At 42.5% G+C, this 25679-nt stretch overlaps 1 protein-coding gene across 1 annotated transcript in view; it reads right to left on the reverse strand.

Moving 5' to 3' along the window:
• PLCXD3 (phosphatidylinositol specific phospholipase C X domain containing 3) overlaps window positions 1–17319 on the reverse strand; it is a 157051-nt gene extending 139732 nt beyond the window's left edge. Inside the window, exon 1 of the mRNA XM_050947088.1 lies at window positions 17156–17319. Coding sequence (XP_050803045.1) covers window positions 17156–17258 — 103 coding nt within the window. The 5' untranslated portion in view covers window positions 17259–17319. The remainder of the gene's footprint in view (window positions 1–17155) is intronic.
• Between the last annotated feature and the right edge of the window lie 8360 nt (window positions 17320–25679).

The raw sequence follows: 25679 nt of genomic DNA on the forward strand, positions 1-25679 counted from the left end.
GGGGGGCCATTTAGGGATTGGTCCTGCTTTGAGCAGCAGGTTGGACTAGATGATCTCCTGAGGTCCCTTCCAACCCTAATAATCTATGAGTTACACAGTAGTAGGAGAGGAAGAGAGGAGTTTGGATGCACAGACAAAAGAGTAAAGATGTTTTCAGCCATGGTTTGGAAGGAGATGGGAAGTCAATAAGGTAGCAAAGACAGGAATAATACCTGTCAACATTAGTGAGATTTTATGGAAGGTCAGAGAAGAAGCCAATTCTATTGGAACTAAGTCAGCAAGTAGGGGCTGGACAGAGACAGAGATGCATTAAATAGGCAGCTCTTACTTAAAAGTAAGGTAGTTCTGAATCAGAGCTGACAGTAGATGGGGAGCTAATAAAGGAGGCTAAGGTGGTTCTGCTTTTTTAGGAGGAGGTCTGAGGAGGCAGGCATCATCATTCAGAGCATGCTGGAGTCTGGAGAGCTGAGACTCAGAGAGACCATTGAGAAGGAAGATTAATAGCAAAGGCAACAGAAAAATAAGCCCTGGCTCAGGATTTCAGCAGAGGTGGAAATTGAGGCAATGGAGGGAAGGAGAGGTGTTGACAGATTGTTTTACAAACAGGGCAGATGTGAGAAGAGTACAAGAACAAAGCGAGCAAGGTTACAGTTAGTAGAAACAATAGGAAGGGGAAAAAAGGGTCAAGGAAGCAGAATTATTTTTGAAAATGATCATTCATTTATCGTCTTGAAACAAGAAAGCACTTCCCTGGGGCAAGAGGAAATTAAGATAAAGCCATAGCATGGACTGGAAATGAAGGAATTATAACATCAGAAATATATGTATAGCTTTAACTATCATTCTTGCACCGAGATGATAACATTAAAGGTAAGAATAAGAGGGGAAACTATGTACATGTCAAATTTAAGCTTCTAAAAATGTATGAATTATCTGCTATTCAAGCTGAAAGGGAAACAACATCTGAACAGTAGTTAGCAGCTGATTTCCCCACCCCCCCTCCATTCTTTGATAATCTCAAAAATGGCTCAACAATTTTTCTTAAAACTTTCCAAGAAGTTTCCTCACTTGGCTGAGAAATGTCCATCCAAGAGGTAATATTTTCCAACGGTTAGAAGACACTAATATAATGGACTGGAATTGAAGTGTCATCTGAAACAGAGCTACAGCGCTGTTCATGAAATGCTACAGAACATATAAAATCAGGTAAAATACAGCTATAATACAGGTGGCCTGTTCATTGAAGAGCCGAATTAGGCTTAAGAACAGCCATACTGGGTCAGACCAAAGATCTATCTAGCCCAGTATCCTCTCTTCTGAAAGTGGCCAACGCCAGGTGACCCAGAGGGAATGAACAGAACAGGTAATCTTCAAGTGATCCATTCCATCATCCATTCCCAGCTTCTGGCAAGCAGAGGCTAGGGACACCATCCCTGCCCATCCTGGATAATAACCATTGATGGACCTATCCTGCATGAATTTATCTAGTTCTTTTTTGAACCCTGTTATAATCTTGGCCTTCACAACATCCTCTGGCAAGGAGCTCCTCAGATTGACAGTGCATTGTGTGAAAAAATACTTCCGTTTGTTTGTTTTATACCTCTGCCTATTAACTTCATTTGGTGACCCCTAGTTCTTGTGTCATGAGAAGGTGTAAATAACACTTCCTTATTTACTTTCTCCACATCAGTCATGATTTTATAGACCTCAATCATATTCGCCCTTAGTCGTCTCTTTTCCAAGCTGAAAAGTCCCAGTCTTATTTATCTCGCCTCATAGGGAAGTCATTCCATACCCCTAATCATTTTTGTTGCCCTTTTCTGAACCTTTTCCAATTCCAGTATAACTTTGAGATGGGGAGGCCACATTGGCATACAGTATTCAAGATATGGGCATACCATGGATTTATATAGAGGCAATATGACATTTTCATCTTATCATACATCCCTTTCTTAATGATTCCCAACATTCTGTTTGCTTTTTTGCCTGCCACTGCACATTGAGTGGATGTTTTCAGAGAACTATCTACAATGACTCCAAGGATCTCTTTTGTGAGTGGTAACAGCTAATTTAGACTCCATCATTTTTATATGTATAGTCGGGATTATGTTTTCCCATGTGCATTACTTTGCATTTATCAATATTGAATTTCATCTGCCATTTTGTTGTCCAGTCACCCAGTTTTGTGAGATCCTTCTGTAGCTCTTTGCAATCTGTTTGGGACTTATGAAACTACTCATGATACTTATCTGCAAATTTTGCCAAATTACTGTTTACCGCTTTTTCCAGATCATTTATGAATATGTTGAATAGGACTAGGCCCAGTACATACCCCTGGAAAACATCACTATTTACCTCTCTCCATTCTGAAAACTGACCATTTATTCCTATCCTTTGTTTCCGATCTTTTAATCGGTTACCGATCCCTGGGCACCACACTTTAGGAAAGATGTGGACAAATTGGAGAGAGTCCAGAGGAGGACAACAAAAGTGATAAAAGGTTTAGAAAACCTGATCTATAAGGAAAGGTTAAAAAACTAAGCATGTTTAATCTTCAGAAGAGACTACTTGAGGGCAGACCTGATAGTCTTCAAATACGTTAAGGATTGTAATAAAGAGTATGGAGAACAATTGATCTTCTTGTGCACGGAAGGTAGGAGAAGTAGTAATCAGTTTAATCTGCAGCAAAAGATTTAAGTGAATATTAGGAAAAAAAATCTTTTAACTATAAAAGGATAGTTAAGCCCTGGAACAGGTTTCCATGGGAGACTGTGAAATCCCTGTCAGAGGTTTTTAAGAACAGGTTAGACCAGGGGTAGGCAACCTATGGCATGGGTGCCAAAGGCGGCAAGCAAGCTGATTTTCAGTAGCACTCTCACTGCCCGGGTCCTGGGCACTGGTCCAAGGGCTCTGCATTTTAATTTAATTTTAAATGAAGCTTCTTAAACATTTTTAAAATCTTATTTTACATACAACAATAGTTTAGTTATATATTACAGACTTGTAAGAAAGAGACCTTCTAAAAACATTAAAAATGTATTACTGGCACACAAAACCTTAAATTATAGTGAATAAATGAAGACTCAGCACAACACTTCTGAAAAGTTGCCAACCCCTGGGTTAGACAAACACCTGTCAAGAATGGTCTTAGGTATATGGTCCTGCCTCAGTGCAGGGGGCTGGACTAGATCAGTGGTTCTCAATCAGAGGTACATGAACCCATCTAGATATGTCTAGTTTTACAATGGCTACATAAAAAGCACTAGCAAGGTCAGTACAAACTAAAATTTCATACAGACAACTTGTTTATTCTGCTCTATGTACTATACACTGAAATGTAAGTATATTTATATTCCAATTGATTTAATTATATGGTGAACATTAGAAAACAAGCAATTTGTCAGTAACAGTGTGCTATGACACTTTTGTATTTTTATGTGAGATTTTATAAGCAAGTAGTTTTTAAATGAGGTGAAACTTGGAGTACACAAGGAGTACAGTAGCCTGGAAAGGCTGAGAGCCACTGAACTAGATGACCTCTCAAGGTCCCTTCCAGCTCTACATTCTTATGATTCTGTAAATTCTGACGACACGTTATTAAATCGTAAGATATTTTTAGAGCATTTTTATAAAGGACCATTTCTTATCTCTCTCTACTTGTGAAGCCACAAATGTAACTGTGCAAGACTTGGAGTAGTGGAAAATGTAGCTCTGAAATTGAGGAGCCTTTGCATTCTGTGTACTGCACCTTTTTTCTCTCAGCTCTTTCCTCCTGTGCCCCTATACTCTAAATCCCATAGCTGCTGCCAAATTTCTCATGTTGGTACATGGAGCTCAGGACAAAATGGCTATTAAACTACGTACATAATGTTTGTATGCAGAAGTTTAAAAAGAGCAGATCACAAAACAAAAACAATGAAATTTCTCGCACATACAATTCAATACAGATATGTTTAACACTGCTCTAAAATAGCCTATTAAAACATAATAGTGTCACAGCATTAAAGAGAAAGACTTTAAGGCTAGAAGGAACCCTTGTAAATATCTCATCTGACCTCCAGCATAACACAGGCCAGGAGACTTCCCTGAATTAATTGCTGCTTCAAGTTTAATTGCTGTGCTTGAACTAGAGCATCTCTTTTAAAAATAGATCTACTTATAATGTAAAAAAATTCAATGATGGAGACCCCACTACAATCTAAGTTTTTCCAGTGGTTAATTACCCTTACTATTAGAAATTTACCCCTTATTTCTAATTTCAAATTGTCTAGCTTCAGCTTCCAGCATTGCATCTTGTTATGTTTTTGTCTGCTACACTGAAGAGCCCTTAATCATCAAATTTCAATTCCCTGTGTAGTTATTTATAGACTGATCAAGATGCCTTTTAATCTCCTCTTTGATAAGCTAAATAGGTTGACTTCCTGGAGTCTCTCACTATAATTCACATTTTCCAATCTTTTACTCATTCTTGTAGCTCTTCTCCGAATTTGCTCCAATTGTCAAAATCCTTCTCGAAGGTGGTCTCATGTGTTCCCAGTGAGAAGCCATGGTGCCATATTCAGCACTATCCACATAGATTTAAGGTGTGAAGTGCATCACAGCTGGCTAATCTCAAGATGACATGGACGAGAGTAGCAAGGTCTGTACCTGCTAAAAAAAGTTTCAACCTCCAGGTGTAACAGAAAAAAAACAGAACAGTCCCAGTCACCCATGAGCCCCTATCATTCAAGAGCAGTTCAAGACTGGTTCACACTGTGCACTTGAGTTACCAACATCAGGCATGCACTCTCAGAAGGGAGGTATATAGACACCACCGTATAAAACCTTAAACATGTAACTAATGCAGGACCAAATATTGCTCATGCCAGGTTTAGGTCCAGACTAATTTTGGTAGAAAGGTTACATAATCTGGGGAGTAGGATAGAACAGTAAAGATCTTGTGATAGGTTATTTTGAAGGCAGCTCAGAGATTCAGAATATTAGAAGGAGCTCAAGAGAGACAGATTAACAAGCAGAGTGCAGGTGAGATGGTCAAAGCTACATGGCAAATTAATTTATCCCATGACTAGCACCTCTGCATTGTATGTGTACGTGCAATACCTCAAGTCACATTAAAACTACCTACACATTCACTGATGGTGTGTGAATAAAATCAGTGGGTGATTTCTTAAGGGCATGCTTTCTACTGCTGAAAGAATACTTTGTTGCATAACATTTCTATCCAGGACCCAGATAACAAACTTTGGACACATGGATATTATTGAATTAATAGGTACAATATTTAATCTATGCCTGTTGGTTTGCAGACACAAAGATTCAAACCACCACCACTTAGACTGGTTATCTAAAAGCAGTCTTTATGCTGGCATTATCAAAGGCAGAGAAAGTGAGCTAAAAATTACTTTTTTTTTTAAACCAGGTACACAGTCAATTTTACTTTCTCTTTACTACCAAAGACGACAGAGTTGTTTTGGAAACAGACATAACTTTAGCTGGGTGGATCTTCTAATATGAAAGGTAAATTAACAGTATCAGAGGAGGTATAAACTAGGACAGACTCAGAGGAATATAGCCATTCAGTGTGCTCCATGCAGTTACCAACAGGAGATTAAATGTTAATCTCTTGCTTTCCAGTAGTTTATGAGATTATTTTCCACCATTATTACAAGTTCCCTCTCCTGAGGATAACACTAGTGGAAAATTATAATTAGATGTGTTAGCACAGAGCCTTTCAGAACAAAATAGATATAGACTTCACAGCAAAATGCTGAAGGAAACACCATGGTTTAGGGGATCCTCCCAAATTGAAAGGTTCTGGTTGTTAGAAAGTTGACCCAACAGTTATTTCAGGGATATCTCCCCCAGTTTACCATTACTGTGGTGTTAGAGAAGAGTGTCCCGATTTTAGGAAATCAAACAGATACCCAGTTAGAATTATTGAGACTGCAGCCAGCTAATGTATTTAAACAAGGTAGTGGCAAAATCTAATATCAACTCTAGGAGTGTGATTGACAAGAATTTAAGTAGTGAAAAATTGAATGAATCACTTCATGTACTAGATTAAAAAGTGACAGAGCAAATGTGATAATTGTTTATTAGTTATCTTTTACAAGGTTATCGTAACTCAAACTATACTGCCTCAAATCTGATTGAATACATCTGTAAAATAGTTTGTTGAAGGGAAACAACAGTTATAAACACACCTATGCAATTAGCACATTGCTTGTATACTGTGTTTGAAATTGGAGACAATGAGAAATTGTACTGATACTTGCTACCAAACAAACAGGTTTCCTGTTATACTGGAGCATCTTTTGTATTGGATAAGTTAATATAAATCTATTAGAAAAGTGACTATAATGTTAAACTAATACTTTGCTTCTTGTGACAATAGCATAGGAATAAATATTCAGGCTCTAAATTAAACTTTAATCTGCTCTGTTGTTTAAAATCAATACTTCTCCAGCTGCCAAAGAAGTTTAGGTCCAAATGGAAAGAATAAAACCACCTCTATTTACTAGAAAATGAAGGCAGGAGAGAAATAAATACAAGTTACAAGAGATATTACATTTTGATTTCCTAAAACTTAAGGATTCACAAGTTTAAAAAACAGGAAGATTTGCAGTTTTTGCATCTGCACATTTCCTTACATAGTGGAAGTACACCTGTCCAAATAGTTAATAGACTAACAATTATGTGCACTTAGATTTAAGTGTTAAAATGTGTATGTACTGGGAAGAATTTGTAAGATGGCAATATAAGTTCCTTGAAGTTAATTTCTTCTCAATGAAGTCCTATGTTTGACTTTCAAGTAAAGCCTATGCAGCGTCATAGCAGCCATGTTGGTCCCAGGATATTAGAGAGACAAGGTGAGAGAAGTAATATCTTTGATTGCAGCAACTTCTGTTGGTGAGAGAAAGCTTGTCTCTCTCATCAACAAAGGTTGCTCCAATGAAAGATATTACCTTTCCCCCCTTGGTTCCTTGGAATCTGTCAGTTAGGGAAATAACTTCATGGAAATAAATGTTGGATACAATATCAGCAGCAGACATTATGATTACAATTGTGGTGGTAGCTAAGCGTGCTAAGCTCTTTCTAAACACTAAGGAAGACACATAGGCATTGATCCACAAATGTACTTAGGTACCAAAACTCCAGCCATAGATGCCTAAATCCCAGTTTTAGGTAGGTTGCCAATTTTGGTTGGATGTATTCCTCGAAGTTTCATCACATGACAATCTAATTCCTGGATACCCCAGGACAATCCTAGAGAGCTGGCAACCTTGTTTTATGCTACACTGTAATCCACAAAACTCCCACTCAGCTACCTCTAACTCTGTAGGTGCCCAAATTTTCAGGGTGAAAGTTTCCTTGGTACCTCTGGCTCTGGGCATACACACTGCTGCCTCCCTGTAGCATCCAGATGCCTGTTGCCCAGAGAGGGTCATGAACCAAGAGAAGATAGGCAGCCAGAGGTCTGTCTTGTTCACGGGGCTCCAATCTGGCAGGCATACAGAGGCTGCCTATCAGATTACATTGCATTCTGATTAGGGTAGTGCCCACATTATTGCTTTTATCCTGGTGGTTAGAGTACTCACCTGCAATTTGGGAGATTCAAGTTCAATTCCCCCTCTCTCTGCCCGAGGGCGGGGAGGGGAAGGAGGTGACCCCTGTTCAAAGCCTATGTCTCTCAGGAGGTTGTGATTCCTGAATCTGTCCTGTTGCAGTTGTTTCACTATGGATCAGTAATTAATCACTGGAGGAGGGAGACTGAACCCTGGGTCTCCCACTTTGAGATGAGTGCCCCACATACTATGCTACAGAGTCACTCTCTCTATGGCCTAATGACTAAGGCCATGTCTACATCTAAAATTTTGCAGCGCTGGTTGTTACAGCTGTATTAGTACAGCTGTATAGGGCCAGCGCTGCAGAGTGGCCACACTTACAGCAACCAGCGCTGCAAGTGGTGTTAGATGTGGCCACACTGCAGCGCTGTTGGGCGGCTTCAAGGGAGGTTCGGGGAACGCGAGAGCAAACCGCGGCGAAGCTGGTCTCCTTTCCCGGTTTGCTCTCTCGTTCCCCGAGCCCCCGAACAAGCAGGTCTCCTTCCCTGCGGTTTGCTGGGTGGTTCGGGGAACGCGAGAGCAAACCCGGGAAAGGAGACCAGCTTCGCCGCGGTTTGCTCTCGCGTTCCCCGGACAAGCAGGTCTCCTTCCCTGCGGTTTGCAGGGTGGTTCCGGGAAACGCGAGAGCAAACCGCGGCGAAGCTGGTCTCCTTTCCCGGGTTTGCTCTCGCGTTCCCCGAACCACCCAGCAAACCTCAGGGAAGGAGACCTGCTTGCTCGGGATTCGGGGAACGCGAGAGCAAACCGCGGCGAAGCTGGTCTCCTTTCCCGGTTTGCTCTCGCGTTCCCGGAACCACCCAGCAAACCTCAGGGAAGGAGACCTGCTTGCTCGGGGTTCGGGGAACGCGAGAGCAAACCGGGGAAGGAGACCAGCTTGATTACCAGAGGCTTCCTCAGGTATGCTGGGATACCTGCTTATTCCACGGAGGTCAAGAAAAGCGCTGGTAAGTGTCTATATTTGATTACCAGCGCTGGATCACCAGCGCTGGATCCTCTACACCCGAGACAAAACGGGAGTACGGCCAGCGCTGCAAACAGGGAGTTGCAGCGCTGGTGGTGCCCTGCAGATGTGTACACCTCCTAAGTTGCAGCGCTGTAACTCCCTCACCAGCGCTGCAACTTTCTGATGTAGACAAGCCCTAAGTCTTTATATAGAGTGGAACAACTTCAACAGGAAGGACTGTGGGAGGCCCACATCAGAACATCCCATAGCTCAGCAGCCAGGACAGTCTCCTGAGAGGTGGGAGACCTGGATTCAAATCCTGTCTCCTCATCAGAGGAGGGAACTGAATTCACATCCCAGCTGACTTCTGTAACCACTGGCCTAAAAGTTGTAAAATGAGCAGCAGTGGTACCACCTCCAGCAGCTTTGCAGGGTGTGAAGTAAGGATGAACTTGTTCTCACAAGATATTACTTAAGCACTTAAGTTATCTGACGTCAAGAGAAGAGTTTCCAAGTGCGGATTGCAAGCAGAAGTAGGTGCCTCCTGGCAGCCTGGACTTCCAAACTAAACTCTGTGAGAGGATGCTCCCTCAGCTCTCTGATGTGCCACACAGCCTAGCCAGTTTCCATCATCTCAAAAACACACCCAACCTGTTTGCCTTTCATAACATGTACCTTTTACCAAACAGTTCTTCTGCAAAACCAGACACGATACAGGTATATTGCAGCAGCTTTCCATACACCTTACCTTGCAAGCTCCTCCCCCTGGCTTCCTGTTTCTTCTACTTATATACTCCCCATTCTATCATTAGCTCAGTAATTAACATCCTGGCACTCATAATCCCCCAACAGAAAGTGGCTAACTGCCTCCAGCTGGATCTACAACCTTCTTCAAGCCACAGCTAGCCCTGTCACATACCTCCCTCCCTACTTCAACTGAGACCTTTTCTTGCCTCCTAGAGGTCTTCTTCACTGCTTAAGCCCTACTCTCTTTATGGGGTTTGAGTTCTAATGGGATGACTTCTGCCTTTTCAGACCAGCCTCCCATGGGCCACCGGTGAGAGTTTCTTGCCTTCCACCAACAAAAAGTACACTTTAAGGATGGATTTTTCCACCACAGCTTTGTCTCTGCCCGTAGGTCATAGCTAGTTACACCCCAATGACCATAACTGCTTTCTTTTGCCCCTGGCTTGTAAACATCCAAGTAAGTCACCCCTCTAGAGCTGCAATACCTTGGTCTCTGTCCTCCTCTGTCTTATCTTGTCCCTGACTCAGGACTATCAGAGTAAGTTTGCCCATGGAGACCTCATTATTAGGACCCTTCTCCTTCTCTGCAGCATGCCCTCTTTCTCAGGCCCTGCCTACAGTGTGTTCCTCCTGGGAGTCAGCCAAGCCTCTGCCCTCCTTCTCCTCTAGGTCTCCCTCCTCTAGTATTTCCTGATCCACTGCCCCCTTCTCAAAAATTTTTCTCCACCACCACCACCCAAGTCCTTGTTAATATATGTCTAAGGTGCTTTTGTACAATTCCTGGAGGGCTATTGGAGGGTCTTCACTCAGAATTACTCATTCAGACCCATTTATTGGGGTCTCCCCCTCCATCTTTTGTCCTTCTCAAGGAAAACTGAGTCCAGTCCATGCCTATCATGACCGCACTGGGTAATGACCTTGTTACATCTGCTCTCTGCCACTTAAGTTTTCCTTCCACCTCCACTAGGAGGACAAGCAGAGGGTAAGTTTTCTCTTCCCCCTGCACACAGTGGATTGTTATTGTCACCCCTCTCTGTTGCCACTGCAGTTTAACCAAGGTGCCTTGGACTAGGGAACATGCACTTGCTGAGTCTACCACTCCCTTTGTGGTTCTCCAGCCTATTCAGATGGGAACAGTCTTTATCCCAGACCCACCTTTTACACTTGCCCACCTACAGAGCTCCATGATCCCACAGTTCATGTATGGGCAGTCCCTTTGTTTCTTTTGTCCCCACTTCCTCACCCCACTGGTAACAGACTACTATTTGGGCAATTGGGGCACCGTTGTTCACCCCTTATATCTCCTTGCTAGGTTTCCATGAAGGAGGTTTCTCAACCTTCTTTCCCCTTCCCTGATTTTGGAGGGTGGGATAGGGGGGTGAAGAAAGGGATGGAGTTTTCCCACCTACTCCATTAGTTTCATCATAGTTTCTAATGATTCTGGCTGATGCCTCTGAACTGAGATTTGCATGGCCTCAGGTAAGCTCTACATAAAATTGTTTGTTCCAGGACAATAAAGTCCATTAGAGCCTCTTTATCTTTCTTCTGCTTGCCTACCCAGGCACGCTATTCTCTCCACCTGCTGGGTCTTCTGCATCTCCATCTGTTGCTCGACTAGCCAGAGTAGCATTTCCTCCTAGCATCCAGATCCCACTACCCTCATGTGGGTCACATTCCCTCAACCAAGAGTGTTAAGGACCCTAGACTAATCCTCACTTGTCACAGGTGCTCTCTGAGCTACCTGATGCATCACAGTGCCTACCCAGTTTCCATCCTCTCATGAACTCACCCAAGCTGCTTGCCTTTCACCTCTTATACCTTTTTTCCACAGTTCTTCTGCAAAGAGAACATGACACTAGCCTATTGCAGCAGGGGCCTTCCACAGTCTCTTTCCTTTGTACAGCTAACTTTATAATAATAATATATGGAGATATACCTATATCATAGAACTGGAAGGGACCCTGAAAGGTCATTGAGTCCAGCCCCTTGCCTTCCCTAGCAGGACCAAATACTGATTTTGCCCCAGATCCCTAAGTTGCCCCCTCAAGGATTGAACTCACAACCCTCGGTTTAGCAGGCTAATGCTCCAACCACTGAGCTAACCCTTCCCTTCTCAGCTCTTCCTTCTTGCTTCCTGTTCCTCCTACTTACATCCTTCCAATTACTTCATTAGCCTAGTAACTACCACCCAGGTGCTCATAACCTCCCCCCCCACAACAGAAAGTGGTTAACTGTCTCCAGCAGGCCTGCAGCCTTCTTCCTGCTGCAGCATCATCAGTGATCAGGATGCTGCTGCTAGCACTTTGTCACAGAGGGGCAGGGATTAGGATGCAGCCCTTTCATCAGCATCTCCCATTGGCTAGTTTAGGTGGCTTCCTGTCTAGTACACTGGCTTTTGTTCTTAGGTACCTATCTCTCTCCATTCATTGTACAGAAAGCCTAATCCAGACTTCATGAATCCCATTATTGTTCCAGTGATTTCCAAGGTGCCTAAAAGTTAGGCATTGTGACACTGAGCATCACAGTGCTTATGTCTCTTTGTGGATCTGGGCCACAGTTACGTACCAGGCTTCCTAAAGATAGGAAGCCGCCCCCCAAGAGTAACATTAGCTAACACCAGCATTTAAGAATTAGAGATTTAGATAATCAGATGTGCTTTGGGATTGTTAATGGTCTATAGGAGAAAAGGGCCAAATTTCAGAGGGCTTAATCTTGTGCCAATGATGTCCATGGGAGTTTTGCACTAACTCTAATGAGAGCAGGATCAAGTACATTAGTTCTTAAATGAGTAAGAACTCCTTTTGAAATCAAAGTGAATTTTGCTCAATGTAAAGACCACAGAATTTGCTCCATAGTTAATATTGAAGCTGTCTGGCACTGTTAGCAGACTCAGCAAAGCAGTCAAAGATCAAAAATACATGGAGACTGAAATACCCTCTCGGTCCTAGAAATAGTTATTCCTAAAGAGCGTTGAGGTATGATAGCAGGGCAGTGAGAGGAAACTTGCATTGTTACTGACTGTGCTGCACCTGATCTCTGGACAAAGCTACAGTAGGAAAATTAGTACCAATTTTACTGCAACATTTCAGCTGCAGTTGCTGAAAAATGGCATGAAATTTCTTAGCACAGATGCCCCCGTTAAAATCTTAAGGCTCTTAGTGATGTCAGCCAAGCAACCAGTACCCTTCATGAGCATCAAATGTAATTTAGTATGTATGGAAATAAATCAATTTGGTGATCTGCTCAAAACTGACACAAAAATCTTTTTTTAAAAAACCCCCAAGCTCTGTATTTTGAAGGGAAACTTGGTCTGTAAATGTCCCTATACATTTAAAGTTAGTTAACTTATTTGTCATTATATGCAATGCACTGTGACAACAACATTGTTTGTTTTTAAATAAAAAGCTTTTAACAAAAAATAAGTTTTTTTTTTTTTTATAACACAAGCACAATCTGACCTAGCGATGGTCCTTCATAGATTCCTATAACTGGATATTAATACCAATATCAAAAATGCTACAGAAGGTAAGCTATTTAGGCATTTTGTATTTGGGAAGACAGTGCGAGACTCAGGCAAACACATCGCAAAAACAGAGGCACAAACTGTAAAGAAGAAAAAACTATGATGTTTAAAAACAAAAGCAAAATACAGAGGGACACTAGCAAACAACAGTTGCAATGATATCAGCTTGAAGTATCTTTGAATGGTGATAGAAGTGTCATAGCACCAGTAGCTGGTGTTTAGGGCTTGCAGGAAATGAGGTATGAAATGTTGACATTTATCATAAGTGTTTACTGGGACACCTAAGAGCCATTATAATTTACATTAGACTGTTAGAGCCCTGATCCAGTACAAAAGGACATATCAGAAAACTTCCCACAAACCAGGCTTCCTGTTAATCCCAGAACCAACCGGTTGATCTAGGTTTACTAACTTGATTAGCATTTCAGACTGCGACACCAATTCGGGCATCATTTTAGTATATTGTTAAACAGCATCTTTTGATGAAAAAAGAGAAGGAGGTGGAGAACAATTGCTTTAATAATCATAGCAAATCAGGCACTGTGAGCTATCATTCTTTACCTTATTCAGTTCAGGGACTAGACTGACATTTTACATGAGATGTTTTCAAAATGCTACAGAAAATGAAGTCACATATTGAAACTCAGTACTTACTGTCTGCCTGTCTCTCTCTCTCTCACACACATACACACACACAAGTCCACCATAACACACAGTGAAAACTGGGGATTTTCAGATATGCCCAGGGAATGAATTGCCATTCATTGAAATTCAATGTAAATTGTGCACCTAACTCTCTTAAGCTCCTTTGAAATTCCTAGAATACAAGCTTACTTTACACCAATAGTTATAATGATTTTAAGTGATACTGCATTTTACTCTTGTATTGCCTCTTTTACTCTGGTAAAGTAACAGAAGGAAATGGTATTTCTCAAGGAAGTGTGTGTGTGTGTGTGTGTGTGTGTGTGTGTGTGTGTGTGTGTGTGTGTGTGTGTGTGTGTGTGTGTGTGTGTGTGTGTGTGTGTGTGTGTGTAAAAAAGAGAGAGTCAAATGCTATAAATCTGTAATTTATTTTACCTACAAAGGTACATACTGCTCACTTTGCATGAGTAACAGAACTACCTCTACATACAGAAAAAAATGTATTTGTTTGGAATTAGCCATACACAGCAGTAGATAAATATTATGCAGCCAGTCTTCTTGTCTGTACACGGGCAATGCGATGGAATAAGTTACCATAATTTAAGACAAAGACACAACAGTAGCACAGACTATGCTAGTTTACCTCCTTAGTAGTTTGCCACCATTCATGTACTATATAGAGAAAAGTGCTATTTTCAGAGTGCTTTACAATTTTCACTCTTTAGCAGTGTTTAAAATCAGTGGATTTATGTCAGTCCATTTACAATGTAATTGCGGCATCAGAATGACTCATTTAGGGAAGACTATCCCCTGCCCTACATAGTTGACCTAGCTATGGAAGTGTCTTCACTTAAACTTGGCTGCTGCTGGCGTAAGTGCCCCTCTACACCAATTTAGTAACACCACCTCTCCAAGTGGCATACAGTCATGGTTGATGTAATTTGTCAACACAGTGTCAGTGTAAACATTGTATTGCTTATGTCAACTGTTACTGGCCTCTAGGAGCCATCCCACAATGCCCCCACACTGACAATACAATTGATACAAGTACTCCTGGTGAGGATGTGCACTGCCAACACAAGAAGCCAAGTGTGCGCACACACAAGCAATGTACAGCTATGGTGGCTGTAAGCTGACACAAATTAGTTGACATAATTTTGCAGTGTAGACATGGTCTAACAGAAGACATTTAGAAATAGTCAGTCCAACATATCCATATATATTTTAATACCTTACCCTGCCCCCTGCACCACCATTTTTAATAGCAGTGGGGTTTTTAAGTTTGTCTGTTGGGGATACTAGCTAGGATAGGTGGGAGGAGAGGGATTCTTTCATGATCTTCTAAAGAACGGAAGCAAACATTGTAATCAGACTGACAAGAGCATTTTGAACATTTGTGTAAAGCAAACTAATTGCATGCCATAAAAAGAAAGAGGGATACATGCTAAGTTATACTGAAATGTATGACAAAGGTAGGCTATATCTATATATGTGATATCACTTTAATAATAGAAATGCATATCACTTCTAATACCCACTAGTTGCTTAATCTCATTTGGTTTTCAAGCCAATATAAAATCATGTACTCATGTAACCACAAAGCACTTGTTTCTGGTGTTATCCCTAACGAGTCCATTTCTTTAGAAATCTTATAAGCACGAGCAGCACAGTATTAAGTGACACACCCTGCAGACTATCATCTTCTGCTGCAGCAAATTTAGTTTGTCAGATATTCCACATGTGCAGCCCTTTAATAGGACAAGTAGCCACAGGCATTCAAAAGCTGTAGTTGAACCATTGGTTAGGTACTTGAAGAACAGCTTCAAAAGCAGAAAAGAGGTGTGAGAGAGATTATTGGTTGTTTGTTTGTTTTTTAAATTCAGACTAATGCAACTGGCAAATAAACATGTTGCAGCCCAGTAAGCTGTTAACACTCTTATAGGGCAATTAATTTATTAGTATTTAATAGTCACCAGTTAACATCTGCTGAATACCAATGCTTCTTTTTGTCATTGTTTTGGTGGTATTGCTTTTCCCCTAGAACACTCTACCACCCCAATCCATTTCAGTCATGTAATTATTGAGAGAACACATTAGCATTTTCAAAGATCTGTCTGATTTTTACCTTTGCTCTGTCTGGCTGCAAACCCCCACTGAACAATGGGAGTTCAGAAGCAGGCAAATGTGGCATATTCCTACTATAGTTCCTATAAAATGACAGCCCAGTGCTTCTCACCAGCTCTTGTGGATTTTGAACAAGCACATCCCATATACTATAAAGCCCTTATGTGCTCTTACAAAACTGGTACCCTGCATTTGACATTGCCTTGGCAGTAGAGAGTGTGTAATAATAACACTGCTTTAATAGTCCTAAATAAATTCTCTTTCAGTTTCCAAAGCTGAAGATGCTTTGCTAATTACAGCTCATTGATCTGTTGGGAACGGGGGTGGGAGGGAATGCATTAAGGAGCTCCAAACAGTTTAGCACTCCAGATTGTGCAGGTCATTTGAAAAGTTAAGACAAAGTAATTTCTCCTCTATCCTGGACTGCATGAGCTTCCCACCTACAGTGAATCTTTTAGGGAAGAACGTGGTAAGCATGCAGTGTCTTTCTTTCCCTCAGTCAAACTGACCTGAAGAAGAGCTCTGTGTCAGCACAGCAGCTCATCTCTCTCACCAAACGCAAGCTGGTCCAATAAAAGACCCACCTTGTCTCTCTAACATCCTGGGACCAGCATAGCTGCAAGAAGACTGCATACAGGAACCTTGACACATAGTTCATGCAAGTATCAAGCACAGATCACGAGCTCACAGCAATTGCTGGCTCGCTCTCTCACAGCCATACAAACACACCCCCTTCTGCATTTCACTGACTAGCTGATTCCCTTGCACATCCGCACCAGATCACCCCACTGCAAACACGTCAAGCAGCTCTGCAGGGAAAGCAGCAAAGAATCCTGTGGCACCTTATAGACTAACAGACGTTTTGAAGCATGAGCTTTCGTGGGTGAATACCCACTTCGTCAGATGCATGCATCTTCGTCATGCATCTGACGAAGTGGGTATTCACCCACGAAAGCTCACGCTCCAAAACGTCTGTTAGTCTATAAGGTACCACAGGATTCTTTGCTGCTTTTACAGATCCAGACTAACACGGCTCCCCCTCTGATACTTGTCTGCAGGGAAAAGGAGCTTTGCCGCTGCTGTGGCTGCCCCGAACTTTCCTCGCCTCTTCTCGCAGGGAGGGGCCTTGTCTCTTTAAGTGAGACTTGAGAAGAATATTAATGACTCTGGGAGGGTCTGGCAAAGAAATCGCCAGATGCGTCCAATTCAATGTCAACAAGCAGGAGGTGAATGGCCGTGGTGGAGGGAGGACAGGGATCTGTGCTGTACAATCACGGCGGGGGAAATATGGGCACGGAAAAGGGAAGCGAGAGGAAGAGACCAGGCTATATATACACACACACACACACACCAGTAAAGCAGTCACCTTGCAAGCAGCGCTCCGCTAGAGATTTCACCCCTCAACCCACTGAGGCAAGAAGTGGAAATGCAAGAACTCGCCCCATTTCTCAGCGAATGAGGCTTTCCTGGGCACATGCTAGTCAATATCTGCCTTTCATAAACATAAGGGGGTGGGGGAACAAGCCACCCCGCTTAGCTACGGGCGCCTACCTGGGATCGCTAGGTTGGTGAGGGGGAGGCTGTGGATGCTTTCTGGCAAAGTTGCCATCCAGTCTGCGAATTTCAGCTCACTCTTCCCTTGCGATGAAGCCATGCTGCTGCCTCGCTCGCCTCCTCGCGCCTTCCTCTGCCGGGCAGCCTCACTGCCTGGATCCCGACGGCCGCTCCTCCCGCCCTGCCAGAGTTTACACACTGCCCCGCGCCACACCCACAGGATGGCGCAGACACGGGCTCATTTTAATAATTATTCCAAACGCTCCGCGCTCCCGCCGCGCGGCCACAGGGCGCGGGTCGAGCTTTGCGCTCTCGCCCACCACTCCCGCTTGAAACCTGCCCTTCCAACAAACCACTTTGCCGGGCATTTTAACTGGATCCACGCTGCTCCCCTGTGCCTCAGCCTCCCCCTCCCCCTTTGTTCGCTGGTTCGGGCTGACTCGCTGGAACCAATTTGCCCTGCTTCTGATTGGGACTTTGCTCATTCATTTTTAATCAGTGGCGAATAATACTTTCTCCCTCAGGCGCTTGTTTATTTTTGTCTGTTTCCCCCTGCTCCTCACAGGGGTCTCTGCTTCGGGGGCTGGCCCTCTCCGGAAGCAAGATTTTCATCTCACTCAACCGTCTCCTCACACAGGGCTTCTTTCTTCATTTAAAAAAAAATGTTGACATCATCCTCTTCTGTTCTTTGATCTTTTGGGCACAACTCAGGGTTGCCTCTTCTTCTGCACTTCATTCCCTGATTAAAAGGATGATCTAAGTGTCTGTTTTACCTGGACAGGGGTGGTGTATATTCATGAATGAACTCAAATATCCCTTTCAATGTATTGATGTGTACAGCAGTTCAAGTGGGGACATAACTAGGACACCCCCTCTAAAGGGGGACATGGACACTAGTGGGGAGAGAGAATACCCTCCTGACCATCCGCTGCCCCCTCCCCGACAGCCGTGTGGGATGAGGAAGAACGAATGTATCCCCAAAAGGAGGTCACTCCCAGGAGCCAGAGGCATAGCAGCAGTAGTTGCAGTAGGATGGGATGGGGGTGGGGGCAATATTGAAGAGGAGCAGGCATGAAGCCATCAGCCCTTAAGAAACTCCATCTAGGACACATAGCAGGTCTCAGCAACACAGCCTATCCACAAGCACATAGAAATGCTGGAAACGACCTTGAAAGGTCATCTAACCTCAGTGAAGGGGGCTGGAAGGACCATACCTAGACCATCCCTGACAAGTGTTTGTCTAACCTGTTTTTAAAAACCTCTAATGACGGAATTTCCACAACTTCCCTTAGAAGCCTTTTCTAGAGCTTAACTATCCTTATAGTTAGAAAGTTTTGTCTCGTATCTAACCTAAATCTATCTTGCTGCAGCTTAAGGATGTTACTTCTTGTCCTACCTTCAGTACATGGAGAACAATTGATCACCATCCTCTTTATAATGTATTTGAAGACTGTTATCAGGTCTCCCCTTAAGTCTTCTTTTCTTAAGACTAAACATGCCCCTGTTTTTACCCTTTCCTCACAGATCAGGTTTTCAAAACCTTTTGTCATTTTTGTTGCTCTCCTCTGGATTCTCTCCAAGTTGTCCACATCTTTCTTAGAGTGTAGTGTGCAGAACTGGACACAATGCTCCAGCTGAGACCTCAGTAGAGACTAATTAGAGCAGGATAATTACCTCTTGTGTTTTACATACAACACTCTTGTTAGCACACTCCAGAATGATATTAGCTTTGCTTGCAGCTACATCACATTGCTAACTCATACTCAATTTGTGATCCACTATTATTACCAAATTCTTTTAACTAGTACAGCCACTTAGCCAGTTATTCCCCATTTTGCAGTTGTGTAGTGTTTTGTTATGGTAGGGCTGTCCTCTGCTCCCTACACTGCCCCCCACCCCCACAGTACAGAGTCAAGTTCAAGGACTTATTCCTTATTTTCAAGTGCTTTTTGACCTAGACCCAGCATATCTAAAATGTCACATAAAGCTTTGGGAAGAAGTGGGATTAATGACTTGGCTTCTCAGGCACAATGGAACTTTCTAGTTTCTGTCCTAAAGGTCAAGTTCTACTGTGCCAGGGACAGAGCATTCTCAGGGGTCAGCTTGAAAATTTTTAACAAACTCCAACACAAAATGAGCGGTATCCAATTAAACAAACCTCACAACTTTCCATGCTAAGTAGAATGTGCACTTCTTAACCCTGCCTTCTTTAAGTAACTCATTCTGCTACAAGTTCTTGAACTTTGGCTTTTCTCACATAAGCACAGAGCAGCATATATATCAAAACTAGCAGCAAGTCATAGCCCTACCAAAACAAAAACACATACACCAAGGGCAGGCAACCTATGGCACGTGTGCCAAAGGCAGCAAGCAAGCTGATTTTCAGTGGCACTCACACTGCCCAGGTCCTAGCCACAGGTCCAGGGGGCTCTGCATTTTAATTTAATTTTAAATGAAGCTTCTTAAACATTTTAAAAACATTATTTACTTTACATACAATAGTTTAGTTATATATTATAGACTTATAGAAAGACACCTTCTAAAAACATTAAAATGTATTACTGGCATGCGGAACCTTAAATTAGAGTGAATAAATGAAGACTCGGCACACTACTTCTGAAAGGTTGCCGATGAGATGAGAAAGAGAATGAACTACACATGATTGATGTCAGTCACATTACTTAATGCACTACTGGAAGGCTCTCGGATATTGCAGTGATAGTTTAAGAACCTATATAGACTAGACTAGTAGTAAAGGGACCTACCTGAGGACTTCCAGGTCTTTGGTCCCCTATGACACAGATGGAACATGTTTTGTCTTGGCCCCATTTGCAACAACCGCCCAATGGGGAGCAGGAATGTAGCAAGGGACTGATAAATGCTACTGGCAAGAAATTGAACTTTCTGTCCTGCATTCAGTGACAAGCCCTGTGCCAGAGTTACAAATTCCCTGTCAAGTGAGAAGTTTTAGTGTTCACTGACTCCAGCAGTTACTGTGACATCATCTTGTTTTTAAAAATTCACATAAAAATAAAACAAACTCAGCTAAAAGTAATAGTCACAGTGTAGTCTGTTATCAGTTTCTGTTTTAGATCCTGTCAGCGGCTTTCTGATTCCATATCCACTTGTTCTCAAAATAGTTCTTTCTGCAGTACGCTCTTCCATGCTCAGGTAGATCAGCCACATGGACTTCATGTTTTCTGTTCCTGGTGTTTTTCTTAGTGACTGGGCGTGCATGAGTTAGTTCTGCCAGTACAAGAGCAAAGTCAGTAGGCCTCTGTGTCCTTGTTTTTGTTTCAATGTCTTCTACTCCTCTAGGATAGATATGACAGGTGGCTTTGGCATGCATGGTATATCTATTATCTTGGTAAACTGCCAGTCTCTTTTTATTTGGATTTTAACTCTCTCTCCTACTTTCAATAGGAGTAATTGTTGAGCATTTTTGTCATAGTATTTCTTCTGGTTCTAAATTCCTTTTGTAGCTACTTCCAAGTTAAGTGCCTTCACTTCAGGAAGATTATTAAACATAGGCAGAATGACAAATGTCTGAATGGTGCCACTGAACTGGTACACCTACTAAAGCATTGTGAGGCTTGTTGAAGTTTTTATTTTTTGACAATTCTAAATATTGATCCCTTGAATGCATTATCACTTTTTATTTTTATCTAGTTCTTGGTATTTGTTTTGACTTCTCTGCTAGCTCATTTGACTGTAATAATAACAGTAAAGGCTTGATGTGATGTGCTTGAACTAATAGGTAAAAGGAATTATTGAAATGAACCACTTGGACCATTATCGGTTATCAACTTCTCTGGAATCTGATGAGCAAACTGATGTATATGTGGTATTGCATTATTACTCCATGTGGCAGGAAAGAACTCAGTTTAAAAAAAAAATCTGAGAAGTAGTTACTTGTTTAAGTCAAATTCACAATACAGATAAGACAAGCATCTCCCAGTCCAGGGAACAGTGGAGCGATTTCTTGGCATATGGAGCACTTAAACATTTAAATAAATAAAAAAAGGATGCTTTTGTTTTAACACCCACAAGAAGGTATTCAATAGAAGCAGATCTCAAGGAGGGATTTGAATAAGGAGATGATACTGAACTGATGCTCCATCACAGGAAAGATGTTCAATTTGTAGTGAGCAGTATAGAAAAAAAGTGTAGATATATTTGTGGGATGAGTGGGCAAACAGGCATCAAGGCTACCATGCTTTTCTCCAATATTAGCAATTCTTTACTCCCTGCCTGTTAGTGTGTAAATTCCTTCCTTCCAAAGTAACTGATCTTATACACCAGAAATGAACACAAAAGTCCATATGGTTCATGCTGTGAAGCAAAACAATGCACTGCATGCTACAGCTAAAGACAAGGTATCATTTTGCATCATCTTAGAGTGACATGAAAAAATATACAATATAATACTACACATTTTCAAACAAGTGCTTTAAGTTTTGTAATCAATACAGTCCATGACAGAGGGGTAAGGGTTAAAGTTTTTATTCACAGAGGTTTGGTCACATTACTCAAAAGTTACAAATTAATTACACTGGGGAACTCAAAAAGTACAGATAAATCTTTCATGTATTCTGTACATGACATTTTCTTACAGAAAAATGATTTTAGAAAAGTTAAACATACAACTGGTACTATTGCTTGTATCTTTCCATCTATACTCAAGAGACCATGAGTCAAACTGTATAGGACTTCGGGCAAGAAAAAAAAAGAATTAAAACCCCTTCACTAGCTTTTTTCTATATCTAAAAATGTCAGAGTTTGTCTGTTATTTTGGACTTTCCAGGGCTGGAAGTCAATGTTTTCTGTCTTATTGAAGAGGTATGAATCTCCCCCTTTGCAGTGGTATAAAATTGCTGGCTAAAGTTTTCACAAGCAATTAGTGCCTCAATTTTTGGATGCCCAACTTGAGACACCTTAAAGGGGCCTGATTTTCAGATCATCAGTACTTGGCACTTTTTAAAAATCAGGTCCCTTTAAGGTATCTCAAGTTAGTCATCCTTGAAAATCTTTGTTTCTAGTACACTGCAACTCTTAAATCTGTCACTGAAGAGTGGTAGCTGTGTTAGTTTGTATCAGCAAAAACAATGAGGCGTCCTTGTGGCATCTTAGAGTCTAACAAATTTATTTGGGCATAAGCTTCCATGGGCTAGAACCCACTTCATCAGATGCATGAAGTGGAAAATACAGGAGCAGGTATAAATACATGAAAGGATGGGAGTTGCCTTACCAAGTGTGAGGTCAGTCTAATGAGACAATTCACTTAATAGCAGGATACAAAGGGAGGAAAGATAACTTTTGAAGTGGTAATGAGAATGGTCCATTTCAGACAGTTGAGTGACCAGAAATGATGTGCCAGCAATGCCCCTCTGCCAAGTACATTGGCCAGACTGGACAGTCTCTGTGCAAAGAATAAATGGACACAAATCTGACATCAGGAATTACAACATTCAAAAGCCATTAGGAGAACACTTCAATCTCTCTGTAAAAGCAGCAAAGAATCCTGTGGCACTTTATAGACTAACAGACGTTTTGGAGCATGAGCTTTCGTGGGTGAATACCCACTTCCTCAGATGCATGTAGTGGAAATTTCCAGGGGCAGGTATATATATGCTAGCAAGCAAGCTATAGATAATGAGGTCAGTTCAATCAGGGAGGATGAGGCCCTGTTCTAGCAGTTGAGGTGTGAAAACCAAGAGAGGAGAAACTGGTTCTGTAGTTAGCAAGCCATTCACAGTCTTTGTTCAATCCTGAGCTGATGGTGTCAAATTTGCAGATGAACTGAAGCTCAGCAGTTTCTCTTTGAAGTCTGGTTCTGAAGTTTTTTTGCTGCAAGATGGCCACCTTAAGGTCTGCTATAGTGTGGCCAGGGAGGTTGAAGTGCTCTCCTACAGGTTTTTGTATATTGCCATTCCTAATGTCTGATTTGTGTCCATTTATCCTTTTCCGTAGAGACTGTCCAGTTTGGCCGATGTACATAGCAGAGGGGCATTGCTGGCATATGATGGCGTATATTACATTGGTGGATGTGCAGGTGAATGAACCAGTGATGGTGTGGCTGATCTGGTTAGGTCCTGTGATGGTGTCGCTGGTGTAGATATGTGGGCAGAGTTGGCATCGAGGTTTGTTGCATGGATTGGTTCCTGAGCTAGAGTTATTATGGTGCGGTGTGCAGTTACTGGTGAGAATATGTTTCAGGTTGGCAGGTTGTCTGTGGGCAAGGACTAGCCTGCCACCCAAGGCCTGTGAAAGTGTGGGATCATTGTACAGGATGAGTTGTAGATCCTTGATGATGCATTGGAGGGGTTTTTGCTGGGGGCTGTATTTGATGGCCAGTGGAGTCCTGTTGGTTTCTTTCTTGGGTTTGTCTTGCAGTAGGAGGCTTCTGGGTACACGTCTGGCTCTGTTGATCTGTTTCCTTATTTCCTCGTGCGGGTATTGTAGTTTTGAGAATGCTTGGTGGAGATTTTGTAGGTGTTGGTCTCTGTCTGAGGGGTTAGAGCAGATGCGGTTGTACCTCAGTGCTTGGCTGTAGACAATGGATCATGTGATGTGTCCGGGATGGAAGCTGGAGGCATGAAGGTAGGCATAGCGGTCGGTAGGTTTTCGATATAGGGTGGTGTTAATGTGACCATCACTTATTTGCACTGTGGTGTCAAGAAAGTGGACCTCCCATGTAGATTGGTCCAGGCTGAGGTTGATGGTGGGATGGAAGCTGTTGAAATCGTGGTGGAATTTTTCCAGAGTCTCCTTCCCATGGGTCCAGATGATGAAGATGTCATCAATGTAGCGTAGGTAGAGAAGGGGCGTGAGTGGACGAGAGCTGAGGAAGCGTTGTTCCAGGTCAGCCATAAAGATATTGGCATATTGTGGGGCCATGCGGGTGCCCATAGGAGTGCCACTGATCTGGAGATATATATTGTCATCAAATTTGAAATAGTTGTGTGTAAGTATAAAGGCACAGAGCTCAGCAGCCAGTTGTGCTGTGGCATCATCAGGGATAGTGTTCCTGACAGCTTGTATTCCATCTGTGTGTGGGATGTTTGTGTAGAGAGCCTCTACATCCGTGGTGGCTAGGATGGTGTTTTTCTGGGAGGTGACCAATGCATTGTAGTTTCCTCAGTCTATCAGTGGTGTCATGGAGATAGCTGGGAGTGCTGGTGGCATAGGGTCTGAGTAGAGAGTCCATATATCCAGACAGTCCTTCAGTGAGAGTGCCAATGCCCGAGATGATGGGGCGTCCAGGATTTCCGGGTTTGTGGATCTTGGGTAGTAGATAGAATAACCCTGGTCAGGGCTCTAGGGGTATGTTGATTTCTTCTGGTGTTAGTGTAGGGAGTGTCCTGAGTGGATGCTGTAGTTTCTTAGTGTATTCCTCAGTGGGATCTGAGGGAAGTGGCCTGTAGAATTTGGTATTGGAGAGTTGTCTGGCGGCCTCCTTTTGGTAGTCAGACCTGTTCATGATGACAACGGCACCTTCTTTATCAGCCTCTTTGATGATAATGTCAGGGTGGTTTCTGAGGCTGTGGATGGCATTGCGTTCTGCACGACTTAGGTTGTGAGGCAAGCGATGTTGTTGTTCCACGATTTCTGCCTGTGCACGCCGGTGGAAGCATTCAATGTATAGGTCCAGACTGTCATTTCGACCCTCAGGAGGAGTCGATGTGGAGTTCTTCTTCTTGTGCTGTTGGTGGGAGGGCACCTGTATATCAGTGCACTGTTCAGTGTTGTCCTGGAAGTATTCTTTGAGTCGGAGATGGCGAAAGTAGGCTTCCAGATCGCCACAGAACTCTGTCATGTTGGTGGGGGTGGCAGGGCAGAAAGAGAGTCCCCGAGATAGGACAGACTTTTCTTCTGGGCTGAGTGTGTAGTTGGATAGATTGACGATATTGCTGGGTGGGTTAGGGGTACCACGGTTGTGGCCCCATGTAGCAGGTAGGAGTTTAGACAGCTTACAGTCCTTGGTCAATCTCTCTGGTCACTCAATAACAGACCTAAAAGTAGCAATTCTTCAACAAAAAAAAACTTCAAAAACAGACTCCAACGTGAAACTGCAGAACTGGAATTAATTTGCAAACTGTACACCATTAGATTAAGCCTGAATAAAGACTGGGAGTGGTTGGGTTATTACAAAACCTAAACCTATTTTCCCCAATACTGATTTCCCCCTACTGTTACTCACACCTTCTTGTCAACTGTCTGAAATGGACCACTCTCATTACCACTTCAAAAGTTGTCCTTCCTCCCTTGGTATCCTGCTGTTAAGCGAATTATCTCATTAGACTAACCTCACACTTGGTAAGGCAACTCCTATCCTTTAATGTATTTATACCTGCTCCTGTATTTTCCACTTCATGCATCTGATGAAGTGGGTCCTAGCCCACAAAAGCTTACGCCCAAATACATTTGTTAGTCTCTAAGGTGCCACAAGGACTCCTCCTTGTTTTTGTCTCTGGACTGAATATTTCCTGACCTGCACTGTGGATCAGTGTAATTTGGAGTG

This window comes from Gopherus flavomarginatus, chromosome 3 (genome assembly GCF_025201925.1).
Source record: "Gopherus flavomarginatus isolate rGopFla2 chromosome 3, rGopFla2.mat.asm, whole genome shotgun sequence".
In the NCBI taxonomy this organism is placed as follows: Eukaryota; Metazoa; Chordata; order Testudines; family Testudinidae; genus Gopherus; species Gopherus flavomarginatus.